Source organism: Ornithodoros turicata, chromosome 1 (assembly GCF_037126465.1).
Source record: "Ornithodoros turicata isolate Travis chromosome 1, ASM3712646v1, whole genome shotgun sequence".
Taxonomy (NCBI): Eukaryota; Metazoa; Arthropoda; class Arachnida; order Ixodida; family Argasidae; genus Ornithodoros; species Ornithodoros turicata.
The window spans coordinates 87,871,645-87,899,274 of NC_088201.1; the positions used below are offsets into that span (position 1 = coordinate 87,871,645).

At 46.6% G+C, this 27,630-nt stretch overlaps 1 protein-coding gene across 3 annotated transcripts in view; it reads right to left on the reverse strand.

Moving 5' to 3' along the window:
• Positions 1-16,869: 16,869 nt before the first annotated feature.
• The window catches only part of LOC135365912 (prostatic acid phosphatase-like), a 41,791-nt gene continuing 31,030 nt past the window's right edge, over positions 16,870-27,630 (reverse strand). For all 3 annotated transcript variants that reach the window (XM_064598587.1, XM_064598581.1, XM_064598590.1), the window contains exons 3-4: positions 22,778-23,068; positions 16,870-17,391 (exon numbers count right to left, since the gene is read on the reverse strand). In XM_064598587.1, coding sequence (XP_064454657.1) covers positions 16,971-17,391; positions 22,778-23,068 — 712 coding nt within the window. In that variant the 3' untranslated portion in view covers positions 16,870-16,970. The remainder of the gene's footprint in view (positions 17,392-22,777; positions 23,069-27,630) is intronic.

Sequence of the window (27,630 nt, forward strand, 5' to 3'; positions counted from 1 at the left end):
GGAAGTGCTCACAGTGTGTAGAGGGCTGTCCTGAGCCCCTAGAGGAGCGTCATTCACGCCATCAGATGTGATGGGGGTTGCGGTAGCGACACACATGGCTTCTGGGAGGAGTTGCTTGTCCGAAGAGGTATTCAGAATCCAAACAAGCGTTTCGCAGGATGTTACGTCGAGGAGGGATGTGGGCAGAAGAAGACCGCGGGTCGTCATTGAAGGTGCAGCGGAAGCTAAAACAGTCATGTCGGGGCATGGTGTACTGGCACGAAGCGGAATTGGGGACAAAGCGTTTGGAGGCAGCAGGGTGTCCTCCCGTGCACATAATCGAACAGCCTTTTTCCTGTCGTCGGGGAAGAGGGGTTCGCTGGGTAGCTCGTCCCAGGTGATGGTGCCGGTGCCGCAATCGACTAGAGCTCGAGTGTCGTATAAGAAGTCAGTACCAAGTATCACGTCAGAAACGCATTGCGGAAGAACCAAGAATGAGACGACGTGCGTCGACTGGGAGACAGACACTCGTACAGTGCAAAGTGCAAGAGGTCCGACGAGAGACACGTCACCCATGCGAACGAACTGTCCTAAGGGCGGCGGTGTACACACTTTGTGGATACGTCGACAGAAGGCGCTGGACATACATGACTTGGTGGCTCCAGTGTCGACGAGTGCAAGAACAGGGTGATTGTCAATGTTGATGGCGACGTAGTTAGGGCGTAAGAGACGAAGGCGGCTGACGTCAGGTGGGTCGGGAGGGTTTATCGGCGAGGACGCGTGTGCAGCCTGCACCTCCACGCTACCGCAGGCTGCGTGGGTCAGTTTGGGCCGGCGGGAACAAGGGGCGACGAGGACCGGCGGCGGCGAGGATACGGTGACGGCGATCGAGAACGACGTAGTCCACCTTCGTAGCCGCTAGCAGATTGTCGTGGAAACGGGCGCGAATCCATAAAAGGGGCGGAGGTTTCAGGTTCCAGCGGTGAAGACATAGGTCGCCGTCGACAGTACCTCAGAATGTGACCGGGTGAGCGACAATAATAGCATATTGGTCGGCCATCAGGTGTCTGCCAAATATTCGTGCGCGACGAACGTGCATACGCCGGTGGACCATCCAAAGCTTGTGGAGGAGGGCTAAACCTCGGGACATACTGCGTGCGAGGTTGCCACGGCCGTGAGGCGCAAACTTGCGCGTACGTTGGTCTAGAGATTGACGTTGCATCTGGGGGACCAAACATGTCTTCTGTGCAGGCGGAGGGAACGGCAATGGGGGCGATCGTGTCGTTGGGTTGAGTACAGACGTGAGGACGAACTGGAGGTGCAGGAGAAGCGTACATGATGGATTGAAGTTCTTCGGCGACCACACGGCGTATGAGTTCAAGTAGCGACTGAGTGTCGCAGGGTGAAGATGTAGCGAGCGTTTGTGGTAACCGCTGAAAACTGGATGATACGCGGCGATTTCGCAATTCTTCAAACTTCCCGCACTCCTCAACGAGTTCCGCAACGGTTTTGGGAGATTTTGGTGCCAAAAAGTTAAACAGGTCGTCAGCAATACCCTTCATAATATGGTTGACTTTGTCCACCTCAGGCATAGCAGCGTCAACGCGGCGACAAAGGAAGAGCACGTCCTCTACATAGCCCGTACAAGTCTCGCCAGGTAGTTGCGCTCGTGTGGAGAGGTGCTGGAGAGCATAATGCTTACGTTGAGACGGTCGTCCAAACACATTTGTTATGCCATCGGAAAATGCTGACCAGGACGTAAGTGTGGCCTCATGATTTTCGAACCACTGTAAAGCGGTGCCTTTCAAAAAGAAAACCACATTGGCAAGCTTTGCTGTCTCGTCCCAGCCGTTATGCGAGCTCACCCGATGGTACTGAGCGAGCCAGTCGCTGATGTCTTCGTCGGCCGTGCCGCTGAAAGTCGGGGGGTCTCGCTGCCGCATTTGGCATGTACGAGCCGTAGGAAGGGAAGCCGAGCCGTCGGGAGGGGCACCTTCGTCCCCGGAGGACGACAGCATCGGGGTGGTCTTTCGTCCGCTCCGAAGCTCCAGGAAGGAACGTAAAGCGTCGGAGATGGGAAAAGGTCCGCACCTCCACCAGTTATGTCGAGGATTAAGAGGGAGCAACTCAGCGGGACAACCGAGAGGTTTATTCTGACCAGCAAGAAGAAGCAGGCACGCGCGATCATTCAGATGCGAGCACGATCAGGGCATCGTCTTCATTATCTTCACGACAGTATATAATCTTTCTTTACTCTCATAGAGAACTTAGCCCCCTTTTTTTAACACTGTACCGGGTACTATCAAGTGGCCGCCACACCGTTACCGTATGGGGCTGCTTGTCCTACCAGGGGCTCGGGCCACTTGTGCGCCTTGATGGGCGCTTCAACTCTACGCTCTACGCTGAAGTCATCGAGCTGCCGTATGTGCTTGACGGACCGTTCCCCGACGGCTGTTTTCTTTATCAGCACGACGCAGCTCTATTGACATGTTCAAGAAAACCCAGGACCGCTTCGATAACTTGTGCATCCAGCAGCTCCCCTGGCCTGCGAAAACCCCCGATTTAAACATCATAGAAAATATCTGGGGCATTCTCATGAACCGCATGATGAGTCAGCGCAGACCCATCAGAAGCAAGGACTCATTGTGGGAAACGGTATTAGCGGAATAGACAGCTCTATAGCGATATCGGCCTCAGTCACCGCCTATATGGGTCTCTGCCACGACGGATGGCTGCCGTCATTGGTGCGCTGTTCACTGATCTTCTAAATTTCTCCGTTACGAAAGACTTGCTGCTGGACCCCATGTATATTTTACTAGAGGGAATTATTCCTAAAGAGATTAAGCTCTTCCTAAAACTAGCCATTCAAGAAAAGGTTGGTTTAGTAGAGAACATCTGAATTCTTTGATAGGATCCTTATAGTTTCATTCAGATGTGAGTCGCAGTGACTACCCTCGGCCCTTTGACCAGGATCTTAGCGTTGTAAGTTCGGCTAGTGCTGCTTGGGTTCTGGTTCTGCACCTTCCTTTAATGCTAAGAGGTTCAATACCCAGTGACGCTCCTGCAGCAAACTGCTTCTTAAAGGTCGTTAAATTTACGCAAGTAATTTTGTCACGCGTGTTGACGATAGACTCGCTAGCACAGCTTGAAGTGATCATTGCAGAGCACCAACGACTGTTTGTCTCCTGCTATCCCGGATCATTGTTCCCAAAGCTACACATGCTTCTTCACATCGTGGAGCAAATTAAGCAGTATGGGCCCTCAAGGCATCATTGGGTGATGCGGTTCGAAGGAAAGAACGCGGTGGCCAAATCGAAAAAAAAAAAAAAAAGTACAACTTCCGGAACATTCCGCGCTCCGTTTCCGAGTTCATGCAGCTGCAGTCTTCGTTCATGTTGTGGAGGACCAGCGATGACCCTAATCATTTCGAATACTTTCAAGCCCGCCATAAGCCGAGATATATTGAGAACGTGACTTTGACTGAGGCGTATAGAAGTGCGGGACTGAGAGCTGAGTACGTAGGTGCCACAGCATTTGCTATGTCGTCTGCCATGGTGCAGAATGTGTTGGTTAAACCAGGCAGTATACTGATAGCTGGAAAGGCATGTGACCCATTACGTTTTGTAAAGGTAAAACATATTGTTGTTCATGAAAATGTGAGCTACTTTGATTGCGTATTACTGCTACATGTAGGGTATGAAAGGGACACAAATTGCTACGCTGTGAGACTAAGCCCGCACTACGTTGTGCTTGTTGAGTGCGATTTCCTTTTGCCATGGAGTGTCATTTATTATAAGATGACGGACCGCATTTTGTTCATTCCAAAATGCATCCATGTTTTTGAGCAGTGATGGCACAGCAGCCTCTGTCGATCTATGTGTTCTGATGCGTAGTCTCATACCTACACTGATACTTGCATTTGTGTTTAGAGCGACAGATAATATTTGAATAAAACAATTACACTCAATCCCTGATCATTTGTTTTGCCTGTGGAAAAGAACAACATTATCAAATGTACGACTATGAGATAAGACAAAGTTTAGGCCGGAAGGTGAAGTATTACGGAAATCATACGAAGTAACCACAGACACTTATTGCATTGACGTGATATAACGTGTTTTGGCTAACATTCCCTGGGAAACAAAAAGAAAAAGAAAAGAAATAAAAAGAGAAAGAGGTTGACATTTCGTGTTGACCAGTTATCTGCACTATTCGCATCCATTTTCTATTTTTCGCTTCAGATCACATCATCTTCTGTAAGAGTTGTACTTTTTAGAAACCTCGCGAATATTGTGCATTCCTAACTCAGTGTAATAGCCACCCGAAAGAGACTCGGGGAAGGCACGTTGGACGGGGGACACTTGACGCCTCAGGGGGTCTTCGCGACCAGATGCTCGCTGGCAATAAATCAGTAGAGTGGGCCAAGGAAGATGCACTGTCCAAAGTTGCATGGTGCACGGATTGACAGCTTGGTCCGTTACCCATAAATACCGAGTAGTGGGCGGACAATTAGGAGGTGCCTGGTTCCTTCCAAATTCAAACTAGGCCAACCATGAGTTGGAGACGTTTGAACCGGGCTTCTGGGATTGGTGTTTGCTGGCGGGGGTTGTGTCTCAAATGTCACACTTTTAAACGGAGGACACACGAAAATCCGTGTGTGGAAGCCGCAACGACTCGATGAAGACGAGGCGAATGCCCCGTGACTTCAGTCGCTATAGTATTGTCTTGTATATAGTTATGTAAATAACTATGTAAATAAAGCCCAGTTATTGTTCGAGAATACCGCCTGTCGGACGTCTCTTGGGAATATCTCCGATCTGTGAGCTACATCAACGGACCATCTTCCAACAACAACGGAAGAAACTTTACTGGCGCAGCCGACAGGATGCTCACCTACGGAGAGTTGAACCATCCGGACGGACGGACGATATTTCGAGTCGGAACAACGAGGGCATAGCAGCGCAAGACAACGGCAGACCATCGGAGTGTCCAGGAAACTGAAGGGACAGCTCCAGTCATCGCTAGGATCCCAGCTTTGCGAAGAAGCATAACGACCAGCAGCAACATGGAACAACTCCGAGGCAAGTTAGTCGGAGCATTGCCGGCTACAGCCGTTGGAGCGGCTGCGACCAGAAAGCACTGCTAGCCAAGCCCAGAAGCAGCTCCGCGACGGACAGCGGAAGCTAACTGCAACGGACTGCAGTGAAGGTGTCTGTGCCAGCGACGAGTAGCAAGGACAACCCAGAGACCCAAGCAGCGGTGACGCGACGTTGTAGCGGCAGCATCACCGGGGTCAACTGTGTTCTTGGATTGTTGGACAGAACCTCAACGCATCCCCCGGAAGCAAGATACATGAGGTAGGTGTTTCGTTGCTTACGTCCTGTGTGCACTATGATCGAGTCTAGTAACGGGCACAGAGACAGGGAAAACATGCGGAGCGATGAGGAGCTAGAGGTAGACGCAGCGTTGATAGACGCTGTCGAATATGTACATGGCGTTTGTGGGATCGCCGCGGCGCCCGCAAAGAAGTGGGAGATCTTAGATTTGAAACTTCAACTTGCCGAACTAAGAGTAAACAATGCGCGAAGTTTGAGGTGTAATGAGCGACGTGAAGCCGCAACCTTCCGTTCAAATCAAAAGTTCGTTGAGGTGAGAGACCTGCTAGGCAGGCTGAGCGTGTCCCTTAAGGAAATGCCCAACGAACCGCCATCAGTAGCCCAGTGGCTACGAGACGTGGAACAGGCACTTGATGCTCAAGGCGTTCCGTATCCGTGGAGAGCGCGATTTTTGTACCCCCTATTAAATGGGAGAGTTGATCAGTCGTACTCAAAGCTGTCGCCTCCAGAGCGAAGTAATTTTGAGCTGCTGTGTGAAGCAATCATTGAGGGCGTGACGTCTAATACCGCCGTGGCATCTTTCAGCCAGGCTGAGGATGTTACTAGCAGCGTAGGCGACCTGAAGGTCGATGTAATCAGTGAGTCAGACACTGATAGCGAAGAAAATTTGCCAGAAGCGTCAATTCACGTCGAATGCCGTGTGGTGACACGTGTGGTGACAGACGCACAGCACTGCGGTAATTCTCGTTGCACGGGCGAAGACCATTGTGGCGAGCAGGTTTGCGACGTCCGTTTGCAGTGCACTGCTTTCCACGCTAACATGAGCGAAGAGCAGTTGCCCAGTCATGAAGGCGGAAGCTTGAGGTCCGAGGGCGAGGGGCAGGCGAGCAAGCGCCCCAGCGCAGTGCACCACATCGGCAATGAAACACCTGCAGAGAATGAGCATAGCACGAAGGTCGAAACATGTAGCCTCGTAAAGAGTGAGATCCGTAGCGATCCTCACAAGTCCGTAACAGGCACAAGTCATGTTTCTCGCAAGCTCCTGACAGGTAACGCCGTATCAGACACGAATGTGACGAGAGAGTTGCTCGAAGTAGCTCACGAACGCGTACATCACGCGTCGCTCAGTTCCAGACCGCTGGTGAGCAAACGGAGCCTGCCTGCGCGATGGGTTGCTGACAAAGTGTTAGGGATCGTAATCGCACGTAGGACCCACGCAGAGGTAGTCACAATGGGGAGGCTAGTGTTCGACACGTTAGACTAAAACCCATATATAATGTATGTCGGTTCTGGTGCACTATGGGATGTGGGCAATGAGGCACATATAGAGTGCAAGTGCAGTGGGACTTTGCTTGTGAACTCTACCTTCAGTTACGTTCGTACTGCACTGTGTCGTAGCCCGTATTTAAGTTGACGTGTGTATTGATGATCCTGAGACCATAAGAGGGAATATCCTTACTCGAGTGCATTGCAGTGTATACAGTGTTTGCAGCTGTTGTTATCGTAATCCAAATGATTAGGCTACACAACTCTTAGTGATATTGTTCCTTGTGTCGCAATAGTGCCCCACAAGTAACTTAAGGGGGGAGATGTAAGAGTTGTACTTTCTAGAAACCTCGCGAATATTGTGCATTCCTAACTCAGTGTAATAGCCACCCGAAAGAGACTCGGGGAAGGCACGTTGGACGGGGGACACTTGACGCCTCAGGGGGTCTTCGCGACCAGATGCTCGCTGGCAATAAATCAGTAGAGTGGGCCAAGGAAGATGCACTGTCCAAAGTTGCATGGTGCACGGATTGACAGCTTGGTCCGTTACCCATAAATACCGAGTAGTGGGCGGACAATTAGGAAGTGCCTGGTTCCTTCCAAATTCAAACTAGGCCAACCATGAGTTGGAGACGTTTGAACCGGGCTTCTGGGATTGGTGTTTGCTGGCGGGGGTTGTGTCTCAAATGTCACACTTTTAAACGGAGGACACACGAAAATTTGTGTGTGGAAGCCGCAACGACTCGATGAAGACGAGGCGAATACCCCGTGACTTCAGTCGCTATAGTGTTGTCTTGTATATAGTTATGTAAATAACTATGTAAATAAAGCCCAGTTATTGTTCGAGAATACCGCCTGTCGGACGTCTCTTGGGAATATCTCCGATCTGTGAGCTACATCAACGGACCATCTTCCAACAACAACGGAAGAAACTTTACTTCTTCCTTTTGGAATTGTGAACTTGTGAGATGAGCCGCCAACAGTGACTGCTCATCTTCGTAAACGCCTTGAACCTAAACATTTTCTCCCTGCTCAAACTTACCAAGGCATGCTCAATTAGGCAATCTTTAATTATAGACAAGGCGAGTGCATGATTCGGGACGTCGGATACTCCTAGAGACACGAATTTTCGAGTGCTGTCTGCACCGTACGTCTTTCGTGTAGGGTTCTTTCCCCATTGAGGAAAGACAGCATGTGCGAGAAAGGGAAGGGTGCCTGGCAAAAATATGTAACCTCGTGCCTTGCGTGTTCGAGTGGTATGGCCATAAGAGCGCGATAAAAAAAATACTGTCACTGTCTCTACATCTGTAGCTTGTTGTGCCAGCGCCCTACTTCTTCAAACAGGGAATTTCTTTTTCGTGTTTTTTTTTCGGAACTTAGTGTGTTCTCCCTGCAGGTTTCGAAATTGAAGTGGACCGCGGGACTACTAGAGCTTAGCCCAGTGTACCGACCATTGCTTCAGGGACACCGTATGGATGTAAAAAGGGAAATAAAACTAAGACTCCTACTCCAAGACGAAATCATACGGTACCTGGAGTAAGTCGCGGCTGAATTTTTATGTTCAGGTTTTGAGAATATTACCGGTGTCTAACGTAATATGCTCTTCTATAGTGTCGATGGTCTGATTACCACGGGAACAAGTGCATCAAGAGGGCAGTACAACGCCCTCGGTGAAGCTATAGCGGAGGCTTACCCAGATATGACGTTTCCGAAAGGAAAGTCAGGCACAAAGATAGCCAGTCTGCAAAATACCTATGGGTGAGGATGGCGTCTTCACTTAACGGCGTAGTGATTTTTTTTTCCTTTTGTGAGGATAGCCGACTTGTGCATGGCTGATACCTCCCTTGCCTGTATCTTTCTTTGACAGACTTAATTACTGTTTCTTCAACGCCATTCGCATGCAACAAACTTGATAGTACAATAAAATAATTATGATAAAGGTAGCCGAAGAACCCATTAATGGTAAAGGGGCAAGAAACGAGGCTCCCACATCTAAAGTGTAACGTGTTGTTGCTGACTTAACGGGTTGAGTCACGAGAAAGCGAGCACAGCCCCAGATTCCTCAACATTAGGACCACATCCCCCGAATTCTAATAAATACCCATTTCATAGTGAACAGCCTCCAAAACTGCTACTATATTATCATCACGTCGAATTTTTAACTCACTCGGTGGGCACAGAAACAGATCGCCTCGTCCGCGACCAATATCACAGTACAGTATAGTATGTCGAACCTACCTACCTGGTGCTTGTATTGCATTCGCTTTCTTTTGCAGGTAAGACACCCTCTATGCCCTATGATGATGATGATATAGCAAGTAAAATATACCATGCACCCACGGTTACATACGCGTGCGGACACAACCGTGTATAACGCACTTTATTTTATACAGGGTATCTTTTTTTAGGCGATACACATTTTTCCTAAAAAACTATAAGGGCTATGCTGTTTTCACTTCTATCATCTCTGGGCCGGCGGACGTTCTTGGCCATATGTTGCTCAACCGCCAAATCACTAATTATTTAAAAATCGTTATTTAACTTTTTAATTATAAAAGCTACGAAGTTGTCCCAATGAGAACATCTGTTCCTTTCGGTGACCTGATATCGTTGCCGTTTTCAGAACAAAAATCCGTTCGGTACATCGCCTGCAAAATATTCGTGAAGGAACACCATTTGTTTTTTCTTTATTTTGTTTATTGCGCATCTTCGGAGCCCCGTCTTTCCTTCACCTCCAATGTGAGAGGGGTAAAGAGCCCAGTGTCACCTCTTGCGTCCTCAAGAAAGATTAACAGAAAATGCAGCCCAAGTTAAGCGCAGTTCCAATAGCGTCGCCCGATACATGTGTTTTTGTTTTGTTTCCGCAAGTTAAAGCTCATCTTCGACGCATGAGGCGGCACTGTGGCAGCATCTTCGACGGATGAGGCTCCTTCATCATCTCACATTGGGGGTGAAGGAAAGACGCGTCTCGGAAGATGCGCAATGAAGAAAATAAAGAACAAAATTGTGTTCTTTCACGAATTTTTTGTGGACGATCTACCAAACTGATTTTTGTTCTGAAAACTGCTACGATATCAGGTCACCGAAAGGAAGAGATGTCATCATTGGGACAACTTCGTAGCTTTTATAATTAAAAAGTTAATTAACGATTTTCAGGTAATTAGTGATTTGACGGTTGAGCAACATATGGCCAAGAACGTCCCCCGGGCCAGAGATGATAGAAGTGAAAACTGCATGTCTATAGCCCTTATAGTTTTTTGATGAAAAATCTGTATCACCTAAAAAAGACACCCTGTATACCGGTGCGCCCTGTATATGCATTGCATATCGCCACCTGCCCGCTTTCTTATGCGGCGAAATGTTCGTTTTACATCCGTTGTCTTCACCTGAAAACTCCTTGTCTCGCAGAGCCTATTTGTGCACCACATATCACTGGCAAGAAAAGTGCGACGCGTGCGCTCCCGGCAGCGGAAAAGATCACGCGAGAGACCCATTTCTCCAGAACCACCATGTGCCGAGCAAGAAGAACCTGGTAGTGAGGCGCCAGTTACAGCGGAAGAAGCGGAAAGTGAGCTCCAGGTGCGTAACATACTGAAGCCGTAACGCATTCTATGGTCTTTTCGTAACTAAAGTGTGTTCTGTGTGTGTCACTCAAACAGAACTCCGACCTTTCGTGGCATCGCGTTCACCATTAATTTATCCTCTCATATTAACCTCTGTGAAGTAGGGTAGGGTCCTGTGGCTGCCACGGGGAAACATCCCATGTCATCATCACTTCTCCCTCATTTATTATCGATGTTGTGTGTGTCACTAATTTTTTTAACGCTACAACAATAACTTTTTTCAGGCTCTCGACACAACACCTGGAATAGAAATTGACGTCACACGACTGAAGACCCTCTTGTCAGCAACACTTGCGAACAAGCAGTGCGGAGTTCCAAAACTGCCTTCATACATGACGAAAGGATCATATGTAAGTCAAAAAGTTGTGCAGACGTGATGGCGTATTCTTTTTCATTTCACGCCCAAAGGCTTACACTACAAGGAGCAGAGCGTATCATTCGAGACCTCCAATTACTCTTTTTTCGACTTAACGTGACGGTGTAATGTAGTTTGTCAACACTAATTATTCACTGGATCGAAACAAATCAAGCGAAGTGATCGGCTCTGCTGTGCTGAGTGGTGCTCAAGCGGACAGTGTCGTTTTATCTCTAATATCTAAACTTCATTTTTTTTCTCAGCTGATACTGGAATTCGAGGTCAGATTCAGCAAAAGCTTTGATGAAGCGTTGGTGGAGATGACCAAAATCCTAGCTGCTTTTTCAGCTATGGAAGAAAAAGAATCACCGACGGTCGTCGATGTGGACGTGTTCTTACGTCCAAAAAATTCGAAGTACGAGCTGATATCAACGGTATGTGGACTGCTTCCTTTTTTTGAGACACTCCTTTGGGAAGGCACAAACACGAACTAATTGCGGCGTTGCTCTCCAGACCGTCCCCGAGGAGGTAGTCTCTCCGGGACCAAAACTCTTTTTCGGAGAGGAGAGCCTCGTTTGGTGTAGCGACGGAGAGACTGTGCAACTTGAACCGTCGTGCACGCTTGAGAGACTTGCGCTGCTCTGCTGCTTGACAGTGTATTACGTGAAAAACTTGACATATCCAGCTGCTTTTGGCCAGTTATTAGGCCTGCTGCAAATATATGTTGTGGGCGAAAACAAATTCCCGAAGCCGCACAGAAAGTCACGGCTTTCGCAGCTCCTGAAATCGCTAAAGGTAAAATAAAGAGCGTTTCAGTATTTAGATCGCCTTTTGTCTTTGTCCCGCATGTACTTGCCACACGTTGATCACCTTCGCGTATTTTACAGATGCACACTTCGGCGGGTCTGTATTACCAACACCACTACCGATACCAAAGCGTAAGCGCACCATACATGTCACGCGTAGTGTATTTTGCTGTGCGTGTGATATGTCACGTACGGATTATATCACCACATACATGTTCCTCTCCGTTGTGTGTGGACTGTACACTACTTAGACAGGCGTACATCTGAGACGAGCGTACCTCTTAGACGGCTGTACCTCTTAGACGGGCGTACCTTAAAAATGCTCTACCCTTTAGACGCTTTCGTACCGCATAAAATAAAGGGTACATTTTTGCAAGAATGTACCTTATAAAAGGGGTTTTTAAGAGGTACAGATTTTAGAGTGTGCTTCGAGACGGCGCACGGTTTTCCGGCAAGAGTGTCAAGCGTGAAGTCTCATCCAAGGAGGGTGTGGCTTGAGGCTAGTGCTGACGCATATGTCCGCATGGTAGACGTCCATCAGCAAGCGTATATCCAACAATCCTTGGAAGGCGTTTTTTCACTATTCTGACCTTCATCAGAATGATTAAGAAAACTGACTCGTCAGAGAGATAAACCTCGTGGAGAGGTGAAAAAACGTTCCTGTATTTCACCTTGAGTTACATATTCAGACAGAAGAGAGCGAGAGCTCAACAGCTGGTCTACATAAGACACAAGGGAGAGAAAAAAGGTCACGTGGTACACAGATCCAAAGCGTTGTACACAAACGGAAAGAAAAGAAAACGGAGCGAACCATAACAACACCGAAGCCACCCACCTCGTCCAGCCAGACCGCCGTAACGCAACCGAGTTGCGTTACGAGTAAACCCGACACTTGTTGTGGTTATGGCCTGTGGAGTCAGACAGGGGTTCTTCGGATTGTATCAACACCGGGGATCCCGCTTCGAGATGGGTGGCATGTTATGGCTCCCTCCAATCCGCCCCTCCGTGTATACTTCGACTGATATCATTTGGTTTGAGTACAAGAAATTCACACGCTAAGAATACAGAGCAAAGAAACGAAACCCGTGCCTTGTAAGTGGCAGTACAATACCTACTACGAATTAATAATACGTCAATATGGACAAACTAGCACACACACACAGTAATTTCTCTGACCCAATATTTTAAAGAAGCAGAACTTTGAAATAATTAATTAGCATACTTAAGTCACTAATTACTTCCGCTCCCGTGTTCTCATAATTTGTATTCATACGGACATTTCCTACAATGCAACATTACCGACCCAGCTTCATTTTTCTCCTTGAGGCACTGGCGTCGCGAGCAGAACAAATCTCCTCATTTCCTAAATATTCGGTGTATGCCAGCCGGCACGAGAACTGGGACTTGAAGTATGGGCATCGCGATTTGATAGAGCCTGCAAGTTTGTTGAACGTAGACCTCCCGAAAATGTATGATCTCTTCGTTTCTGTAGAAGGATCTATTCTCCTGAGATTACGATTTGCTGCTACGATTTGCCAGGAAATTTAGCGAAGCAACTGTCGAAGATCAATGGCGAAATGTGTAGCACTGTTTTAGTTCGCAAGCAGAAACAAAATTCACGTCTTTCGGAATCAGTCTATCCATCAATAAAATATAAATAAATAAATTAAGAAATTCCAAATCCGTGTTTTTCCATGACGAAAATCGGAATCCGCGTTTTTCCGCCACAAGCGGAATCCTAAATTCCGTCTAGTGCCCTAGAACGGCTAATTTAACATCGACATTAGATGCGCGTTCTTCCTTCTGTTCAAGTGCTGTGCATAAGTTTACCTGACCAATATTTGCATCATCATAGTTTATTGTGCAAATTATTTACTTCTGGAATAAACGACATTATTTGTAAATATGTTGCGGGAGACGTTGTGATATCTGGCCATTTTACAGAGACACCGCAAGAAGCAACTCCAGCGTAACTGAATCACATTTGGTGAGTAACTGTAACTGCAGTTTGGTTTCGGTATCTTTTCCTGTAACTTAATTACTTTCTGGGTCATGTAACTTTAACTTAATTGCCTTTCCTGAGTAACTAATACGGCTCTGAATAAAGTACTTTTTCAATGATTTATTACTGCAGTCCAAATATAATTTTTCCTAAATATTTCTGTTGCATCCTTCCTAAATACATTACCTCTACTGTGTATAGTTTCGTATATCTATACATCATTACAATACTTGTACATGTCCCAGTACACGCTTCGTGACATGGTTTGTATTTCATTTGATAGACCATGATGTCAACAACACAACGCTACCAAACAGTCAAGAGTCCTACCAAGCTTAGGATTAGTTACACTCTCAATTACGTCGAGTTTCCTAATCTAGATGCGATTTCAGCGAAGCTATACCATAATTATTACAGCTGTCAACACATATCGTGGAGTATAACACGTCACTTCTCGCGTCCTCGTTGCCACATGACTCCGTGTGCGTATAGCACCTGGGACCGCCCGGGAATACCCGCGAAGGACGAAACTGAAGCAATCTACCGCAAATACATGGGAAAAGAAAGCTGTGGCCGACTGATACGTCACGCTCCGCAGGTATGATTACGACAGACGTAAGAACGTCGCGCTTTGAAATGTGTGGTAAAGGCAGCGTCTCACTGCATACAAAGGAAATGTCATTCCACTTATTTTTTTCTGACATCGTAGAAGGCTTCCGGAATATCGGCTGCAGGATTTTGATTTATGCACTCACGCTTGTATGTTATACCCCTGTCACACGGCAAACTGAATGGCATTCCCAGCGAATGACAGCCGCACCAGATGTCATTCGTTTGTCTTACATCGAGCTACACGAAGAAACAGAATGCCATTCGCAAATGATGTCACTCTTGATAATTAAGACAGCAGGGCCGAACATACGAAGCACTATACAGGCACATTAGTTATATTTTTATTTGTTTTTCTCGAAGCTAGCGAAACATTAGATTATTTCACAAAACCGTTGCGTTTTCGACGACACTTAGTTGACTAAGTACCATAAGCAACGACAACTAGGAAGCCTATCTCCGGCCTGCTCACACTGCAAGTTCTCTCCGTTACGGTCACGGCACGGATGCAGTGCGGAGGTGGTCGTCGTACGGCACGCTTTTCAGACACATGCGTTCTTGATACAGAAAACACTTGTGTTTGACCAATCACGCCTCCATTCCACAGACAGCCATGAACGAGCAAGAGTGTTATGGTCGGCCAAACTTTGACTTGTACTGAATCGTATCTACGACATATGGAGCAATTAGAGCTTCTTGTTTCGCCAACGTGCTTTCAATGGAGGCAGCCATGTTCGAAAAGCGACAGCGACAGCACAGCAGTGCTGCGCGGTTGCGCAGCGCGGTGTGCCTTCGCTCATTGGTCAGCTGCATCGCCGGAGGTAACCGTAACCCGCACCGCATGGAGTTCGGTCGAGCCCAACTCTTTCGGTGCGTGTGCTTTTCGGTTCGCCGTGCTTCGTTGCCATGACAACCGTTCCGCGCCGCATCTGTAACGGATGAAAATGCAACAGTGTGAACCGACCATAAGAGCGAACGCCAAACACCTAAGAAAACCGTTTCGCGTGCGTTGTCGTGGAAGACTTTTCGACCCAGAAAACTCGCTCTGGACGTAGCTCCAATAAAATGTCAGTGTATCGTTTTGGCTAACGTTCATGCAATGAGATTGGAAGACGTCCGGCATTGCGACGAAGGAAACTGGACGGCGGGGGATCGCGACGAGGTCGCCTATATTTTTATGGTTCGCGGGGCGGCGAAGAACTACTGACATATGGTAATTGGGTGAATTTCGTCTTCTACTTTTTAAGCGGGTGATAGTTTCTACTCTGCGCAGTAACAGAGCTGAAAGCGAAAACATGAAAAATGGGGTGACGGGACACTCAGAGCGGATGTTCAGACCTCCAGAGCGAAAACTCGGGGACGGGGGACCGTCCTCTCTGCCCCACCTTCTGACGTCCTTGGTGCTGCGACCAAGCGCTCCCCTGTATTGAATGGGCCCCTTAGCACACCAGTCATTCTAGCTCACCGTATTACGGCATTCCATAGAAGTGAAGCAAGCTGCACGACCAATGTCGTTCTCAGCAGGGGGCTGCGATACGGGAACTGTACTTTTCCGCTAGTGAGTAAATCTTGTAGGTATTAGCTTTTCTGCAAATTTCTGAGTATTAGCACAGTTTGTAATGCAACGGATTTAGTGTAGAAAGAAAAACGTTCGCACGCTACATGCAAGCTGGGCTGGCTAACCGACAGCTGTCAACGCCAGATACTTCCTCCTCTGGAGGTCAGACCGCAGTGCCATCGCCTTGTGGCACGGTTTCTCTGTAAACAGGGCGGCGTTGATATAGCTAGATAATAATGGAAATGAAATAAGAATAATAATGAATAAAAGAAACGAAAGGCAGTCACAGTGTGTCCAAGAAAACGTGTCATTGAATTATAATAAGAAAACTACACCGCCTATAATGATGCGGGCAACGGCTTTATTCGTACTAGGCTTTTGCCACCTCCTCATGCGAATGTCATGAGATGTAAGTTTAATTCCGTAAATCTTTGCGAACTGCACTCGGAAATTTGTCAAGTCAAAATCAATTTTTTACCCCACCAGTGCGAAGAGCGTCCCAAATTTTCTCAAATTAACGATAATTGACAGCGATATTGAGGAGCTATACAATCGAAAAAAATAGCCGAACATCCTGCTCTGCGGAGCTCCAAGAGGGTAGCGCGCGTCGAATTTTTCAGCGCAATTGTTGTCAGTCCGACGAGGGGATGTTGGAAACCCAGTCCACACCGGTATCGTAGAAAGAGATAACACAGACATGTTTTATCGCGTCGGGCTTCCGCTGGGATCATGCCTTCTCTCTGCCAATTTCAGGAAATGTCAATTTTTCTACAATCACTCTGTGGGCTTTGTCTGCGACCTCTTTCGACTGACAGCGATTGCGCTCAAAAAGACGTCGCGCGTTAAACTAGGGTGCTCCCAAAAGCATGATGTTCGACTATTTTTTCCCGATGTGATAGCTCCTGAATATCACTGTCAATTATAATGTATTTTAGTAAATGCTCTTCATATTGGTGGGGTAAAAAAGTAACCTTTACTTGGGAAATTTCTGAGTTCAGTTCGCAAAAAATTACATAACTAAACTTACGTTACATGACATTCACATTAGGAGGCGGCAAAAACCTAGTACAGCAAATGCCGTTGACCGCATGATTCTAGGTGACGTAGTTTTTTTTAAATTGAAATTCAATTCACATTAGAAGCCTGTGTTTTTCCTTGAAACGAAAATGGCGAAAGAATAATTATAATGCATGTACATACCCAAGCGGCTAAGACTGAAAAAAGAGTGATCCCATAGCGATCCAGGTACACAGTGAACTCGGGAATAAATAAGAGGATGCTGAACAGAGAACTTCGTAGCCCAAGTAGCTAACAAAATCAATGTGCAATTCAAAATCTAATTCCTTCACATTTTTATTACTGCATATGTCATACAGAACTTGCATATCTGCCTGGGTAAATCTCCGAGCCGGATATATGATCGCGGAGACAAAATATCAGAGCACCACAAACTTGTCCTCGCTTACTCCACAGTCTTCAGCAGTTACAGGCTTAAAAGTTTCATCTACAAAGCTTTTAAATTCGGAGATTTTGCATGGAGATGGGCAACCACTTATAGGAACCGGAGTTAGGGTTTTGTTATCCCTTCTGTAGAGCACCTCAATTACCGGTTCTTCACCAGTCGACTTTTTAACCTCGAAGAGAACTGCAGAGCCGTAAGGAGGTCGTTCCTTTAAAGTGCTATTGTTCAGGCTAAGCATGACAGCGATTACATTCAGATCATGATAAGAATATAGGTAGAGCTTCCTCCGCTTGATGTCGCTTGCAGGGATATTCAATGGAGCAAATCCCTCCATGTCGGAAGTTTTTTTTGTCGTGTCTGGATTGAAGAAGCTCTGTACCTTACCAGCGATGTCTCTGAAATAAAATCCAAATATTATGTAGCTTTTGAATATATTCATATGCATAATTAATTCAGTGATACGTTGGTGTTGATCTTGGAAAAAATTAAAGGGAGAGATTTGATTCATCACACGACGAATTCGGCTACTTCCATAAACAACGGCCCGTCCTCCCAAAAAAGAAAGAAACAGACCAAATCAGCGGTTAGCATAGTGCACAATGAAGAACACCGTCCTGGTAAACTGTCTTCAATGCACTACTTGTAAAATGTCACAAGAGCTGACAAGGCAGCGTCCCTCTTGTCAGTGATACGTAATTAAGCTTGTGAGTGCACTTGTACTCGCTATTGTAGTAAGCGCTGGTATTGTCGTCTTCTTCTGGTCCGTGTTTTTGTGCGCTTTCTACCATGTCGTATGCTTACCAACTAGCCCAACGTTGTTTGTTGTTGCACTTGTACTAAACTGTTCATGGAGGCAGAACATAGCACTGAACGAAAACTGAAACTTAACTCAACCGAAAGTTGATTACTTCCAATAGGCAAAGTACCTAGCACTCAGAAACTTAATACCTCTTTTTATAATCACCTTCGGAAGTATAACTGACAGCAAGTAAGTCTAATATAATGGCAGTGTAGTTCTCCATAAGTCGCAATTTCCTTTATATGGATGTTCTGGCCTGTGCGTTGAATTACCGTAGTGCCCACGGTGGCCTGACCTGGAAATGATTATAAACTCCTACCAGTACAACAACGTGTACCGCACGAACTTTTGTAAGTGTTAGTGTTTCTTTTTTCTGTGTTAGCGCCGCGAAGCAACTGTGGCTATGAGCAGCGTACAAACGTGGATAGATGGAGAAAGGACAGCAGAAAGGAGTGGGAAGCCGTGAGATTAGTATGCGTCCTGGACCGACTGCAGGACGAACTGTGCCGACATTGTCTGGAAAGTCTGCCGGAAAACCCAGGGAAAACGAGCTGGTAGTAGTATCCCACACCGAACCAACCGCCTCCAGTCTTCCCAGTCAGAAAGTTATGTTGGATGTCCACCGGATATACTTTCATGGAGATAAGGATATCCATAGCAAAAGAGGATTTCTCCAGCGGGTATCCGTCGGACATCCAAATGGCCGTCCAAAAGTCTGATGACCATCTTCCAACCCAGTCGAGAACTGCCGCTGCGGTCAACCTACAAGTGGACCTCGGGAATCTGGTGAGGAAGAAGAGGCCTAAGTGTCGTCAGCGCATCATTAGGAGCGCGTCCTCCTGTAACCTTGTCGGCGTTTGGTTTATTCCGAGGTGCATAGCCTACTGCCGTTGGCTGTAATAAAGTCGATATTGTCTGTTCTACTGCGTGTTTCCTTCGGGCTTCTCTTCTAGATGATAGGATCGCAGCCAAAGGCATCCATGCCTGGAGAACGCGTTCTGTGTCATATTAAAGACAGTTGAAAAAGTTGCCGCTACGCCACTCGGCCTTGGCCACGCGGTCCCCCAAATCAGAGGCAGTTTTTGTGTACGTTCACTATCTGCGGCCCGCCGTGGTGTTGGCCAGGCCAACCCAATGGGAATTTGCCTACTACCGATGATCGGCTGGTCATCGGCAGTCGGTCGGCAAGCGACTTCATCAGCCAAAAATGATTGAAAGAAGCATGGGCCAAAGTCACTAACAGAGTACGTTGGTCAGCGGACGCTGGCCCCACAGAGCGCCCTGACACCTTGTTGACGTGCCGTTAAAGACTTTGCATGCATCGTCTTGCCAACATCGGGTGGTCATCGCGAAGACGTTCACGAAAAAGAACGCACCGCCGCTCTTTTTCGGTAATTGCAATACATATCACGAGACTTAAAGCGTATACTGTTCTCTACCGAAGTGGAAAGCGCCGACTGGCAACCATCGGTCAGTGATCGTTTTTTGGTCGGCATGCGACTTAGTCGGCCACTGCACCTTGGACCAATGTCGGTGTGATGTCGACGAAAAGACCGACGACACAGAAACAACTCACTCTCTCCCATATCTCTCCCTGCTCCTGCTGTGCTACCCATCTGTTCAGATTCACCCGCCGCTCATAGCCACGGTTCCTTCGCGATGCTCACGTGCAATAAAAATATATGGTAGCCTTACACCATTTTCTTCGCTTTCTGCATAAGGCTAATTCCAGCGAATTTCGACCAAGCAAGGAACCTTACCATCTCCAATTTCTTTGGAAAAAATATATTCTTCAGGGGACGGGAAATAATGAAAAATGCGCCTATATTTAAGCCTCAACCTTCAGCATTTTCGAGGGAGAGGGGGAGAAAGAAACTGGTCGAAATATGAGCTAGTCGTTTCGGGTTACTTTGCGGGCTTCTCAGTTGAGAACTATGCGGTTCTAAGAGCCACAATTTTTTTCACCTGCTCACTACTACATGGACAACACACTTTCTTCTTCTTACCCATGTGTAACTGAAACTTTTTTCCTAAAAAAATGGCAAAGTTGCAAGAAAACGCGAAAAACGCCGTTTTTCGGAGCCTTCCTGTACTGACGCCGTCTATCGGAGAATAAGGAAACCCACACCATTCGTTTCGTCATTGCATACCCTATCTGTTGATACCATTTGCATCTGCTAGACGCAGATTGTAATAATCCCACCGGCGGTATCGCGATTTAGCTGTATTTCGGCCAGTGCTAACAAAAAATGGCCATCAAAAAGTTGCCGCGATTTTTTTATATGTTGCGCAGAAACCCTTTCCTAACACACAGAAAAAAAATTAAGTTTCGTATTTGATCGTCGGTGACGCTACGATTTTTTAAAGTGACAGTGTGCACGCGCGCTGCCCCTCGGCGGTACGCTTCTGCAGCTGGTCGGCGTTACGGTCGCCAAGGGCGGACGCGATTCGGTGAAATCAAGTTAAAAACGCAGTTATGGCTCATATCCGAATCGCTGACACCATCGATGCATATCATCAGAGTTCGTGTTTCCTCAAGACCGTGGGAAACCTTATGTCTAAAGCTTTCTCACGGGCCAACCTTTTTGACCAACTGGTGATGACACCTTATTGGCGGCTTCCACGAGCTGCTGCTTTTGTGTTCAAAGGCACCAAACTAAAGCTGGCCTTGACGGAGGATATTGACAGATATCGCTCGTCGCCACAATTGGTCAAGACTGGATCAAGCGGTTGACCCATGTGAATGACGGCGCCTAAATTGTCACCACCGAAGTTTTGCCGCGGCTGTTTCAGACTCGCTTTGTAGTCCTGACGTTTCCGCATGAGACATGAGTTCTGCCTAGAGCAGCAAACGGGTCTACTGTGCAGACTATTTGCACAAGCACAAGAAGAAGAAAAAGTCGTACTAAGGCCTTTCAGTGCGTGACTCGGATTGGTGCTGACGCCCTGAAAGCTGTACTTGGTGCCGAAGGTGCAGGTGATATCCTGTAATCAGATATGCTGTGCCAAAACTGCTTTGTGAACTTCCATAGGTTATGTGAATCACAACAACCCTCAACGTCCACGTCATCCAACACCAGCACGAAAGATGATCCGTTTTCAACGGAAGACGAAGCGATTGATGAAAACAGTCGATTAATAACGTCGCAAGGCATCGGCGGGACACCCGTGAGAAAGCGCAAGAAGATCTCCACATCGTACGTGAAAAGAAAGAACTCCGAAATTTCGGAAGCTCTAGGTGTCAAGGCACGTCGACAGATTGAAGCAGCGTTCGACGTTTCCCTTCCCGGTACATCGAATAGCAACTGCGAGCTGTGCCCCGTGTTGTTGGGAAATATTAGGATGGCCTACCGAGCATGTAAGTAACTGCAACAGCGATGCTAAATTCTTACGCTTCTTCCTGCATCGATGTCAGAGCGCAACGTCCAAGCAATCGTTCCTGAGGCAACCCGGTACATGATTCAGAAGTCCCAGAAGTTGGTCGCGGTAACAGATGTGTGGGCATTGCCTGACCCGTACGAGCGCAGTGCTCTGAAGGAAGATGATTTGGCGAGAGCAACGAGCTTTTATACGGTGGATGAGCTGGACTGCACAGTTCAGAGCCCAAGATCAAGAGATGTCGTGCACGTTAACGGAGGAGGCCAGAAACTCACAAAAGCTAAGAGGTACGTGACTTGTTCAATCCGTGAAGCTTACAGAATATTTAGGATCAAGTATCCAGACATAAGGCTTATATAGCTTGAACAAATTTTACTCCATCCGCCCCAAGTGGGTTAGTATTAGACCATGCAGAGAGGAATGTGTATGCACGTACTGTGCAAACTTAGAGCTTACCACGACAGCTGCCATAACAGCGCCATAACCGCGTTTTTAACTTGATTTCTCTGAGTCGCGTCCGATCTTGGCGACCGTAACGCCGACCAGCTGCGTGATAGTACCGCCTATACGCGTAGCGCGCAGCGCGCGTGCACACTGTCGCTCTAAAAAATCGTAGCGTCACCGACAATCAAATACGAATCTCAATTTTTTTTCTGTGTGTTAGGAAAGGATTTCTGCGCAAGATATAAAAAAATAGCGGGAACTTTTTTATGGCCATTTTTTGCTAGCGCCGGCCGAAATACAGCTAAGTCGCGATACCGACTGTGGGATTACTACAATCTGCTTCTAGGAGATTAACTCTAGAACAATGAAAATGGTATCAACAGATAGGGTATGCAATGGCGAAACGAATGGTGTGGGTTTCATTATTCTCCGATAAACGGCGTCAGTTCAGGAAGGCACCGAAAAACGGTGTTTTTCGCGTTTTCTTGGGACTTTGCCTTTTTTTTTACGAAAAAAGTTTCAACTGCAAACGGATAGGAAGAAGAAAGTGAGTTGTCCATGCAGTAGTGAGCAGGTGAAAAAATTGTTGCTCTTAGAACCGCATAGTTCTCAATTGAGAAGCCCGCAAAGTAGCCAGAAACGACTGGGTCACATTTCGACCAGTTTCTTTCTCCCCCTCTCCCTCGAAAATGGCTGAAGGTTGAGGCTTCAATATTGGCGCATTTTTCATCATTTACCGTCCCCTGAGGAATATATTTTTTCAAAAAAAATTGGAGATGGTGAGGTTCCTTGCTTGGTCGAAATTCGCTGGAATTAGCCATAAAACGTACAAGGCTATTGTCGAACTGACAGTCTGTCCCATTATGGAAACAGCTTTGTTTTCGTTATCACATAGCACGGCAGAAAAATCCCTTCAGCAATTTGTTTGTAACAGTTTGTGCGACAACTCATATTGTGTATCGATGCTGCTTTGTTCGAATGCCCAAATACCATGTCCTCGTTTCCTTGCTAAAGTATTTCCCCTTGAATGCCGTACTAGGATTAAATTTTTATCATATAGTAATAATATTGGATAGCAATCCATTCTAAATTTTCTAGAACAGAAAAATTGCGCAACTGCAATGCACGGAAGGGGCAATAACCCTAACGAAACGTCTTACCTCAAGACTTCACCTCCCATTATTGGCGAGAGTGCAGTGCCAAGCATAAGATAAAGCTTGTGATTCAATTCTCTCAGTCTTGGTAAACGATCCCTTAGCGAATCAGGTAGGCGAAGTTTATTTTCGTCCTGTACCAGAAAAGCATCCACGGCATCTAAAAGCTTTCTGGATTCGTTCGGTAAAATGCCAGTCAGTTGTGCCACACGCTGTACAGGATTAACTTTTCCTTCACTACTTCCCGTTGACATCAGCGCTTTCAGCATCGCTGTAATCATTTTCGGGCAATAAAACCTGAAAAATCACAATGAAAAAGACGATGTAGACGTTAATGAGCAGGCACACATGCATTTTTGTGACTTCCTCACCAATTCACCACTGTGATTAAACTTAACCTCGCGATGAATTGGTCCTTGACAAATTAGGCGAACACAGAAAACAAAAATATACCGAAGATGATATTATCGATTTCTTCATTTAACCCAACTTTGCGGACCCGTTCGAAAGTTTCTCTTCATGCTACGGCTCCAGATTGTGTAGCGTTCTGTCACCTGCAGGATTTCTTAGTTTCGGAGTACAAGATTCGCTTCAGATGAATGCACGGGAAAGGAGGTATACAGGGTGTTCCACCTAATGTGATAAAAAATTCTAACTGGCGATGTACTCGTGGTTATCTGTGGAGGACTTCATATTTATGTTTTTAAAAAAAGTGAGGTTCGCATGACAATTTTCAAAGTTCAATAGAAAAAATAAATTTCCCTCAATTAAAAATTGTCCAAAACCTTCGCAAATGGTGGCAAAAGTTTATAGAAGGTAATTGCCGAAATTCCCACAATCCGCCGGCGAGTACGTCCCCAGTTAGAAATTTTTATCACCTTAGGTGACACACCCTGCATAAACACAAAACGGGCGCGGTCCGCAAATTGTTCGTCAATCTATGGCAGTGTTTGCGACATACTTGTCTGGACTCTCCAGCCCGTGGCCCACCTGTGCCCCAATACCATTATTGCCTTCGACGGGAGGCCGAAAATGCACACCACCAGTACAACCTCACCAACCGGGAAAAAATATCTGTGATACCCTAGCGCCTTGTGCGTCGTCTGCTAGCCTTTGTCTTCCGCCATGCAAGCAGACGGCGCCCAGGTGTCGCCCTTGCCAGTGTCGTGTATGCCTAAGGGAGTCTGGCCATTAGGAGGAGCCTAAAAAGAGACTCGACCCGTCAATCAAACTTGGGCGCATTTCATTGGTGACCGTTTTCCATGGGCGCTGCCATGACACCAAATTTTCTCCAAGATGGAGGATGATGCTTGGAACGGCGAAGCGGAGATTTCGTGACAAAAAATTTTCACAGACTACTTTAATTTCATATTGTAAGGTATATATCCTCATGTACGCATCTGCAAAATCATCTTCAAGTTTCGCTCCGCCATCGCTATTTACGTGAAAATGGGATGTTTCGTCGCTAACATTAGGCCGAGTTAAGACCGTGATATCAAGAAAATAGCAAGAAGGACGACCCTTATACGTAAGACATTGCATTATATAATTGCATTTTATTTATACATACATCTTTGCTCCTTTCTGATTCGATCTACTTACGTTATGTGATTTAAAACTTCATACCGTAGTCGTCTGCCACGAAGAAGCGGTTGTACCGCTCTCCTGGCCAATCACTGCTGCCAGCAACCATTTCTGCAATTCTAAGCCTTCCCAACACGCCTCTCTCCATGCAGATGGCGTTGATAAAAGTGGGCGCAAAGTCCGTCGTTTTGGTCTGTCACCAGTGATATTCATTTCAATCCAAATCAATCGAGTTTCTCCAAAATGGTGGCACCCAGTAAATAAGGGTGAGGTATAAGTACTGGATGGATGTAATAATAGACAACTGTACTTCGACCCGTGATTGGCTAGATACCTCAAAAAGTGGGTGGAGCCTCAGGTATAGGCGGGTGCCATTAATGGCCAGACTCCTTTTGGCATACACGGCACTGGCCTCTCCCAGTTGGTGGCGTTGTATGAAACACGGCCGTGGGTCCTTCGCGCGCGACACCGCCGACAGGGGACAGGTGGGCCACGAGCTGGAGATTCCAGACAAGTATGTCGCAAGCAATGCATACATGGCGTGTGCAGATGAAGTATACCCACGTTTGGGCACGGAATGCGTTACGATTTTACCTGCGCACACTCTACATTTAATATACAGTGATACCTGTACATGCAATACGGAAATCGTTCAGAGCACAAAGAACAGAAGGAAAACAGGTGCACGTGCGAAATCAATATCCGCATCAGTTTGTAGCATCACTGCAATAGGGAGTTTTAGTAGATCGGGAGGGTGTTTACGGTAACGGTTTCAAAACCATGATAAGCCAGTCGCGCTACCTGCTTCAACTCAGTGACATCACATTGGTGACCTTTGATTTGACAGAGTCCTCTGATGTATCGTTTACGCAGAGCGCTTGTGTTCTATTAAAACTTGCTATTAGGAGTTGTGTATTTAACAACTAAGTACACACATGTCTTGCTCGAAGATAACAGTTAAGGAGCCCGGTATTTGTCCTGCCGAGTTCCGCATGCCAGACGCGCAGGCTGGTTTTGCATTCCCACTTGCGCATGCTAAAGCTCCACAGTATACTAAAAATTGTGTCTTTTATTCTGGTAAAGCGCAAATGACAGCTATAGCAGGTGTAGTGAACAGCGCGTTTCGAATCACGAGATTCACCTCGAAACACGTCCATTTTCATTGGCGTTTTTGTTTAAATGTTCAGCGATTGATTTTGACATTTAGGGAAATAAGATATGGCAGCAGCGAAAGCTCCTTTTCCGGTGAATTACTTTACTGAGAAGGCTAAATAACAGCCTGCCAAGTTGGGTAAAAGGAGAATATTAGCAAGCAGATAAAAGTGGGGTGGCGTGATGTAGGGGAAGAAGGTGCGGTTAGCCTGCTCGAGATAGAAGTGGAGTATGGAAGTCCAATAATCTGATAAGCCAAGCCTGCTAAACTTTGAAAGTGGGTCTCATCACACTACATTGCTTATCATTTAAGCTCAAATAAGCCTCAAATAAGCTCACAAGCGTGACCCTCAAGTAAGAAAAACTTACTCCAAATGGGGATGGGTAGAAATCCAGCGAACCGGTAGAGATGTAGGAAGGGAGTTGCCTCAGGACAGAAGCCGCCATTATTTCGAACAGAGACTGTTCTTTTTCTGGGCACCGTCCTCATCATTGGCATGGTATTGAAAGGGTTAGGTGTGACGTGTTTAAAGGTTCATGGGAATTGTGGGTCAACAGCCCGGAGGGAAGAAAGGTTCCGTACGGGCTTCTACGGCCGGAGTGAATGGCTGCTTTGTTAGAGTGTGGAGGGGATTATGTGAACGTTGTGATCTAGGCTACAGACCGGTTACAGAAAAATGGAAGGTTCACGAACACGTGGACGAAACGGGACAACAGGCAAGAATTGGCAAGCATAGCGAGACATAAGGAGGTTAGCGGTTAAGTGGGGAGTGAGTTTTTCTGTAACCGGTCTGTAGCCTAGATCACAACGTTCACATAATCCCCTGCAAACTCTAACAAAGCAGCCATTCACTCCGGCCGTTGAAGCCCGTACGGAACCTTTCTTCCCTCCGGGCTGTTGACCCACAATTGGCATGAACCTTTAAGCACGTCACACCTAACCCTTTAAATACCATGCCAATGATGAGGACGGTGCCCAGAAGAAGAACAGTCTCTGTTCGAAATATCGGCGGCTTCTGTCCTGAGGCAACTCCCTTCTTACTCCAAATGATGTGCGTTCAAGGGCACCCCCCCACACACACACACTAACCATGACCTTATCAAGAAACACAAGCAAAAGACCTGCGCAAACACGCTGATTACTACTCATACACATGCCAAAATGTTAGCAGAAAGCGACATTACGCTTATACGAGTATACCGAAAGTGACAAATACTAACGTTTCAGATGTTTAGCGTGGTTTGTATTTGACATTTCTAAAGCGAACCCAGCCAGAAATGTGAAACAAGGGCACGTCGTGTCCCGCACAAGAAAACAATTGGCTTGCCTATCGTTTTGTAAAGTGTGTGAAGGATAGGCCACTACGACATGCAGTGCCTGACAATATGGTCCCCCTGCTAAATAAATTGTGACAATCTAGTTTAGCGATGCTGTTTTTAAAGACGCAAAAAAGATGCACACCACACCTCATCATGTCGAAACTTATTTGTAACCGCCAAGATCATTTGATATTAAAAAAGAAAAGAACACAACGAAATCCATTGCGTCTGTGGAAAGAGGACTGGTGGGCAGGTGAAGCGCACTTCAAGGAGCAGCGTCCCTCATTTCTTGCGTGTATGACGTTGAAGTGGGACTCCGCAACAAAATCACCACAAGGGCCGTGGTATATCCGTAACAAGCCAACGACACGTGTACGACATATCTCGTTTCTAAACTGCGCAGATTTTATTCAGACGAATTTATGACGAAGCGAGCGCTCCGCCTCTGTGAAGTGAGAGGACAGTGAAAGCAATACACTGCTGACATCGCCCAGCATCCGTCAAACGAAAATGGTTCCGAAGCAGACGACAATGCTCTGTGAAGTCCAGAGGTGAGGAGTAACGCAATACAAAGTAGTGTATGACTTGTAACGCGTTACATTCGAGTAATGAGTTGTGGTAATGCATTACATTTTGGAGAGAAGTAATAAGTAACGTATTGTCATTACATTTTTTCCAAGTAGCACGTAGTGTCACTACGCGTTACTCAGGGTTCGGGAACAACATTCCTTCAGTGTATAAACTCTAAGGAATTGTGAGAATTGTGCCGTGTTGAAGCTTGGAAAAACCCTGGATTCTTCTGT